Here is an 8,927-nt window from a genome sequence, read left to right on the forward strand (position 1 = left end):
AACATTCAGTCAAATGGCCACTCCCCTTTACGTAAATACTATAAAAGCATGTAATGCCAAGGTTGTTGACCATCTAGAGGTCAGAATTTTTATCCGAATTAGATGAACTTAAAACAAGTATCACTATGTCTTGGATGAGGCAACAATTTTTGTCCGATGCATGAGATGAAACTTAAACTAATGTGCAAAGGATCAAAAGTTCTAGAGTTATGTCCCTGCTTTTTACGCAAAATGTGAAATATGTATGAATTTTTAGGTCCTCCAGAGGGACTGCAAAATATCTTGAATGAGAAGATGGGCCCTATATTTTACCTCTTCCCCATACATTTCTTGGAAAATGTGGGTGTATATTTGCATGGCAACCGCTTGTTTTAAAATTGTCGGAGCAGAACATGACATTAGAATAGGAATTTTTAGTGAACACACTGCCATTTTTGTTGCTCTGTTTGTAGTGAAAAGCATTCAGCATAACGAAAATTTTGGAAGAAGTCTGAGCTGGGCAAAGAGAACTAAATTAACGTTGGAAGTCAATGGGGAAATTATTATGGTAGGCCTACGGGTAATCCATGCAGGCCTGCCTCTCATAGTCTCTAAATCAATAAATGGAGTTGTTCCCCTTTTAAATTACATTATTGCACAGAAATCCACCATAATAGATCTGTGTGAAATATTTCTTTACTCATGTTTGTTCATAATTTAAATATTTTGTTTCCCATGACTTCGTCAAAAACAAAATCACTAAACTTCGTTTGCTTTTAAATCTCCTATGAGTAATTTTCTTCCGTTTGTAGCAGACGAAAAAAAAAATATAAAGACGAATTTGATTGGCTTATTTTCTTTTTCATCCAATGAAACCTATTGTAAGAGACTGACGTTTGACCTTTGAACTAAAATGTCAGCTTCCATTGAACATGGCAGATAAATATTTTGATCAAATCAGAAATCAATTTTCCAAGAACCGCTTCCTAAAACATGGACTTCCATTTATTGTATGTATTCTATCACGAGAACTTAATATTGTATTTTCTCTTTAACCAGCCAAAAAACTATAATTACGAAAATAATGTCTTTTTCTTAAAACTTTATGCATTATCATCGCCGATACATTATAATATAATAATTAATATAGTATATACCGGTATATTTAATTCATGAATCATGGAGGTATTAAGTCAGATAACATCATCGATACCAGAATATGTTAAACCACAGGGTGGAAATAAGTTGTAATTGTATGTGATGCACTATGTAAGACTTGCCCTGAAACGTCTGGATCATAGTCGACCCTGGACCTGTATATTAGAGATTATTATAGGTTCATGCCTTGATCCTTGTGATTGTACACTTCATCCATTAATTAACTTAAAAAATCCAAAAGAATGTATGTCCACAAAGTCGGGAAAATCAAGAGGTAATTAGTCAATTGTTTTGGCGCAAAAGTCAAAAAGTAATTGTGGAAACCCTTTCCAATCCACAATAAAGTCAAAAGCTTACGACAGCAACGATACATGTAAGTCTCATGTGTTGACAATTAACATACTGCTAGCTAATTGGGATGACTGTATGGACTAATCTCATGGAAATGCAATACAAAAGTCACAATACAATAAGAAAAACACAAACAACAAGAGAGGGCGTGGGGTGTGGGGGGAGAGAAATGTGATTTAACGTCCACATGACACAAACTACATGTAGGTCATCTTTTTGGGACAAACATTTGGTTCAAGTTTAGTTCAATAATTCACTTGTACATAGGCGTCTATAGAATTGGAAGAAACGACCCTACCCCTAGTTACGTACAAGTGGGGAATCAAACCGTGCCACTTGACTCAACAGGCCTTATTAAACCATTAGTCCATCCCCCTCCCCTGAAAAATATGGAATAGACCGATAAAAAACAGTGAAAGTTCATTAATATGGCAATTTAATTTTAATATTTAAAGCTGTTGGTAGTTGGAGGTTCATTTGCCTTAGAGAATCTTACCAGACTTAGATATGAATTTAGACAGAGAAAAGAGGTAAGAGAATTTATAATCAGTACATTATTTACTATCTTGTTAAAAGAGTTGATGAACTAAATGAAAGTGAAAGCCAGTTACAGTTCAGTTACAATTTTGTTTTGTTTACTTTTTTCTGATTTTTACACTACCTTTCAAACAAGCTTTCCATCATCATGAGATTCATCCAGAGGGAGTGACAGTTTATATCAGAAAATTCTATTCCATAAAAAACACAGAGAATCATTCCCATCTTTCCCATAATTCACCACGATATGCAGCACATATTGTATATCAACAGTTTGGTCCGGTGAAAAGTTTTGGTGATCAAACACACGTCGCTACGTTAATGTTAAACATACATTATGCAAGAGCTAAATCTGTCTATTACAGGTCTTTCTTTAGGCCTGAAATGTTATCTAAATTATTAATTAGACATTAATTAACCTATCCAGACCAATCAACTCTAGATGGCATCGCTAGCCTGCGATCTTTAGTGGATTGTGAGCCGATTTACTGCATAATTTTCATTCACGATTTAACGAGTAAATGGATAATCGAGACTATGCTGTTTATCAGACTGATTTTAGTAATGATGATCAAGGCTAGGCAGAAATTCAATCGCTTTGTTCTCGGTTCATAGTGGATCAATTTGAATGAAATTTTCAGCAAATTGCCTTTATATTATCTAGTTTTTAACTATTATAGTGAGAACTGCCAACTCATTATCACATATCCCATAATGTATCTTTAATGAATGTAGTATTACATAAAAAGATAAAATGAAACAGAATTAACTACTGAGCTTACTGATTGGTAGCCATTAAATCAATTCTAATGGAAAGATTTTATTGGTTATGTTGGATGATTACCATATTTGAAATCGATGTTTTCAAAAATTTATTTGTCATGTCAGTTTACAAGGATAGGACATTTCTCGCACATATACAGAGCAGACTTTACTAAAATTTCTAATTGGAAATGGATAGATTAAATTGAAGCTTGCACACATTATGTATTGATATACATATTTGTTTATAGGTAGATTTTGAAAAAGCGGAGAAAGAGCTTGGTATTAAAATAAAGAAAAAAGAAACTCCAGTTTCAATAGAATCACTTCATCAAGTAAGTATTCCTACAGCTGATGAAGAAAAAACTTTCATGAAAATATTACCTTTTTATACGCTTGCATTGAAATGTGGTTGTATATATGTTGTCACCCCTGTCCATAAGACAAAGAATTCTATTGATTTATAGAAATTTCTTCTAATTACTGCTAGAGTTATGTCCCTTGATACTGAGAAATCATCCAATTGATTTGAAATTTATATGCAGTGTTTAAGTTACAGATGAAGAATCCTATTAATTTTCAATGATTTCTAATACTCCCAATATGACTCTTGATATTAATTTATCGAAATTTCTTCTAATTACATGTACTGCTAGATTTATGTCCCTTGATACTGAGAACTCATCCAATTGATTTGAAATTTATATGCAGTGTTTAAACATACATTATGCAAGAGCTAAATCTGCCTATTGAAGGTCTTTCTTTTGGCCTGAAATGTTTTCTAAATTATTAATTAGACATTAATTAACTTATCCACTCCATAATCAACTCTCGATGGCATGGGATTTCTCCGATATTAAATAGATTAGAACAGTTCAGCCATATTATGAATTACGCTAAAAATGGAGGAGGGAGACTTCGCTTCGAACAACCAGTACGGTGGTTGAAATTATTGCACACATCTTGTCAAACTTTCATAGGCTAATATATTCGCTCGCATTAGAGTAATTTGAATGAAATTTTCAATATATTCATTTTACATGATCTATTTTCAAACTATTATAGCAAGAATGGTCAGCTCTTTATCTAAATCTTACATAATGTATCTTTAAGTTTATCCTATTGATTTTCAACGATTTCCAATACTCCCAATATGGTTAATTGGAAAAATCTTGTTTGTAGAGCTCTATAAGCTAATGTTATCGGCAAATGAGTAAAGGCATTGACAATATTGTGTTAGGTCATGATTAATAAGAACAGTTCTGTATCTCCTGTAAGATCCGAAATTCAGACACCGATGCTTAGCCATACAAATATAATGTGTAACCCTGAACTCCCAAGATGACAAATACCAACAGTATAATTAATATGCAGCATCGATGCTACACCATACCAATCTAAAGTTTAACCCTGAAGGCCCAAGAGGGGGGTTAGATGGCTGAATGGTTAGCGTGTACGCGCTATAATATAAAGTCTGTCATTGAGTCAGCTAGTGTGGTTTCGATTCCCCGGTTGTACGTGATAACGAGTAGGGTCGCCTGTCCAACCTCGTGGGTTTTCTCCGGGTCCTCTGGTTTCCTCCCACTGCTAAAAACCCCTACGCGCAAGTGAATTATTGAAATAAAATTAAACCATACGTTAGTCCCGAAATGACATAGTTTGTGTCAAGGGGACGCTAACCCCCATTTCTCTCTCTTTCTCTATGAATGCCCAAGATGAAGTACAGTGTATTGATCAAACAAACACATGCTTCAGTGGAAGTACTGTACACATGTTTCCAAACACCTCAAAAATGAATACATCCTAATACATAACCATTAATAGAAAAATATATTCAAAATAAGTGTACCAAGAAAAGTATATTTGTTTGTAAAAACATTTTATTTTGCAAAGTATTTCAAGCTAGACACATTTTTAATAGTATAAATATTAACACTAGTATGAAATTGTGGTCATTATCAGTCCAGTCATCTGAGCTATAAAGGCTGCGGTTTCTTAATTCTTGTATTTCAGGCTATGAAAAAGTTACTATATTAGATTCAAAGAAGAATCAGATGTATGTCATTTTCAACACTGTGAACATGTATTTACCTTTACCTCTTATTGCAGGAAATGAAACAGAAGGACTTAGATTCCTGGCAAAATATCAGAGGTCCAAGACCATGGGAATCCTCAAAAGATATTCAAGAAGAATTGAGAAAGGGTACAAAAGTGTGAAAATCATTCATTGGTTTCAGCGAACTCACTATCAACCGGTTTTGTCATAATAAAATGGGTACATTATTATAATGACCCCAGTTTACCTACGGAAAGAAACCACTGTATTATAGGGAGATTTTTTTTTTTTGTGTAAAAGATTTCTAAAATGAAAGTAGGATGTGGTGTTTTAAACCGATCCAATGTTAATATGTGTAAATCTGTGTTGTGGCTGATTGAAATATTTTAGAACATTTTATAAGTTGTGTGTTGTCTTGGAATTTTATAGTAAATTTAAATTTTGTTAATGAGAGATTCATGTGTGATATATTAGATATATAGAAATTGATTGATTTTGTTATTTAATGATTTTTCATACCTGGTTCTCGCCTGGCAACCTATCTTTTAAAACTTTATGCTTCAATCAAGTACGTTTATTTTTCCGAGAATTTTGCGGCAATGTGATTCCAGCAGCGCATGCTTCTTACCACTGCAACGCTACATTTCTTAAAGAAGTCGTGTCCATATACATGAACGCCAAGTTCCATAACTTCAAGCTTCTATATTATGAATACAAATAAGGATAGCCATTGAGATCTTTTAATGATAGTTTTATGTGGATCGTGATAATCCTGGGGATTATTGGATAATTAGTGTGATCCCACGAACAACTAATCCACGGCCAATGTTGTAACTATAGACGGTGTTTGTTCAGAAGTTGTGTCACGTTATTTGTTATTAAATTTCTGGGAGGCCAATGTAAAAACCAAGAATTCGATATCTTTGAGTTCAAAAAGCTGAAGTAATGAGCTTAATGAACGCCTTTACCACTGTGCCCCCACCAACCTCGACAACCCAATCAGACTTTGGACTAATGAATCTCTCGCGTTTATGTTGGCTGTTAATAGATGGCCCCAGAAAAACGTTCGGATCATGTGATCATATTGGCCAATGAAATTGCCTATATCGGTATATAGGGCTGTGGTTTTGTTCGGATTAGAGTATGACTGACTGATCGATGAATTACAGAAAATTATCAGTCTTATGACAGAACGCGATTGTGATAAAAAGTATAAAAATCATGTGCCTTTGGACCTTTTTATAATATGTGGTAATTTTGATGACCTGATAATTATATTGCCTTCACAAATCAAACCTTAATGCATCCAAACAGACAATAAACCATGGTATTTTTTTTAATAACAATATATAATCTGGATTACAATATTAACAAAGTATAAGAAAGTTATTTAACATTTACATACATGAAATTAAGTTTGGTTTAACTATCAGTTAAGTACATATTAAAGCGATTAAAACCATGGATTATATTGAACAATAGAAAGTAACGATAAAACTAAAATCATTTAAAGATACATTATGGTACATTAAATACATGATTGGCTGTTCTCGCTGTAATAGATAAAAAATAGATAACGTAAATAGAGGTGTTGAAAATTTCAGTCAAATTGCTCCACGTTGAAACGAGATATTAGTTTTTTGAATTTTAAGCCTAGCCTCGATCATCATTACTGAAGTCGGTAGGTACTATAAAAACCATAGTTTCGGTTATCCATTTTTGGATTTAATCATCAATGAGCTTTGAGCAGTTGATTGGGCTCCAATCCAGTGAAAATCCGACACATAAGATAAGATCGGGAGATGATTATGATTTGGATAAGTTAATTAATAACCCCCGTTTACATTACAAATTTTAAGCGTGCCAGGAACAGTACCTGTCACGGCACGGTACGGTTAATTTTTTGTAGTGTAAACGGGTCCAACATAGGCGTGCCGTACTGAGTACCTTGCCAATCTAGCCCACTGAAATGAGGTGGTCTCGGCACGGTACCAGACGCGGCGCGGTTAAATTTTCTTAGTGTAAACGCTATCCGGTCTGAACACGGTTTCAGTACGGATAACTGCGCATGCGCGAAAAGAACCTTGACCCTTTTTCCCCCGCTAACTTTGACAGTTCTGTCATCAGTTCTGTCAAAATGGCTGCTCAAACTAAATCCACCATCATAATTGTTTTCATCTGGGTAATTTGTATACAGAAATTAACTTTTCTGTGAAGAGTTTCACATTTGGCGTGCTTGGCACGGTTCTGAGACCGGTTATTTTAGAGTAATGTAAACGGGTCAATTTCTTGAAATTTATCGCGGCCTGGTACGTTGCCCAGAACGGCACGCTTATCACGGCGTAAAAGGGGCTAATGTCCAATTTATAATTTATGTAACATTTAAGGCCTTAAGAAAGACCTGCAATAGGCAGATTTTGCTCTTGCATAATGTATGTTTAAACAGAAAGTATCGATAGAACACAATGTAATGCTGATTGAATTTTGAATACCTTATTATTGATACAAGTCATACTATTGTCTACTTTTTGCATGAATAAGAAATGGAGGTGGCGACAAGAAGATGGCATAATTACCATCTGTACTCAACTCACCACTACCAGTCAGAGAGAACTTCTGTAAAATATTAGTAAAAAATACAAATAACTCCAATATGGCAAGAGTTTGACCTGGACAACTTCTAGGGCCCGTAGAGAACGGCATGAAAGCAGGAGGTTTTGTCGGGTTTCCAGCATCATTTAGAAACCTTACGGGCTTAAAAACTAAGGGTTCGTCCCATATTTGTTCGTCAAAGTGACAACTATACAAATTAGCAAGAACTATACAGTCCTTTGGAATCAAGAAACCTGATAGAACGACATCTTTGGTTGGTGTGTGTGGAATAGATGTTGCGGTAACACTTGCAACACGTTGAATTTCCAGAAGAGTTGCCTGTGTGTAAGGCAGCTTAGATCTGTCTGACCAATGTACCATCCGATTGGTACCAACAACGCTTTCAATCTCGTCTTGGCATTTCTTTTGTATCTCTGGGTGTAGAATCATATACAGTAACGCCCAGTTCAAAGAAATCGTTGTTGTAACCGAAGCTGCTTGGAATACCTCCAAGATAAGTCTTACAAGATCACCTTTGCTAACTAATTCCATTCCGTCATCTTGATCTTTTTTGAACAGGTAAACGTCAATTAAATCGTTTGGTTTATCTTTTGTGTGTTGCTTTTCGTGTTCACTAATTTGTCCAGACAGATAATTTCGTACTGTGTCAACTTTGTCAAAAAGTACTCTTAATTTGGATGCTATACACGGTAAAAAGCCCAGTTTTGGGAACACGTTGAGCATTGAAAACGTTCCCTCGTTTGTAAAAGATGTTGAAACTACATCGATAATGTGGAGGAAATCGGGATCGTTGACGTCGAATCTGGAACCCAAAAGTATACGACTAATGATTTTTACCGTCGCATTTAAGAACAGTTCTTGACTCGCCAATGGCTTTCCGTCTGACTGAGATAAAATATCTAACACAAGTTTTGTTTCCGCCCTCACCGTATCGTCAAGATTTGATTCTCCGAGAATCTGGAGTGCCAACCCCCTCTTTGCCCTCCATTCGTCATCATTTGACCAGACGATGCCTGTTCCATATTTGTTGATTTCCCTCACGTTCCAGAATGCATCTGCTGGTCTGTTACTGAACTCACTCTTATGCTTCACAAATGCTTCTTCAATAGAATCTGCATCATTCAAAACTACGTGCAGCTGATTGCCGAAATAGAAACTATAAATACTTCCATACTTTTTTCGCATGTCGTCAAAGTATTTGTGTCGCTTACCTTTGTATTTACCACCCATATCAAAGGCATTACCAACAATCGGCCAGGCAGATGGTCCAGGAGGAATACCAGGTTGTTCTTCCTGGGTCATGATGACAGCAATTAGAAGAACTATAACCAACCCAACTTGTAAAGTATATGTAGTTAAATCACCCCACCCCGTATGTGTCATATATAGTGGTCACTGACAGATTTACATTTCATGATCAGACACCAACGGATTAGCCGTTAACTAAACCATAATTACTTAATCCCCAGGA

The 8,927-nt window shown here is 35.3% G+C and overlaps 1 protein-coding gene and 1 non-coding gene across 2 annotated transcripts; one reads left to right on the forward strand and one right to left on the reverse strand.

Moving 5' to 3' along the window:
• The first annotated feature begins 861 nt into the window (after window positions 1-861).
• LOC126820587 (uncharacterized) lies at window positions 862-5,332 on the forward strand. Its single transcript, XR_008788230.1, has 4 exons — window positions 862-989; window positions 1,944-2,018; window positions 3,039-3,122; window positions 4,897-5,332. It is a non-coding gene; the product is annotated as an uncharacterized LOC126820587 (transcript).
• A 2,025-nt stretch (window positions 5,333-7,357) lies between these two features.
• On the reverse strand, window positions 7,358-8,335 carry LOC126821374 (cytochrome P450 2D3-like). Its single transcript, XM_056101031.1, has one exon. The coding sequence runs from the start codon at window positions 8,177-8,179 to the stop codon at window positions 7,358-7,360; it is 822 nt and encodes a 273-aa protein (XP_055957006.1). The 5' UTR covers window positions 8,180-8,335.
• Window positions 8,336-8,927: the final 592 nt, after the last annotated feature.

Source organism: Patella vulgata, chromosome 5 (assembly GCF_932274485.2).
Source record: "Patella vulgata chromosome 5, xgPatVulg1.2, whole genome shotgun sequence".
Classification (NCBI taxonomy): Eukaryota; Metazoa; Mollusca; class Gastropoda; family Patellidae; genus Patella; species Patella vulgata.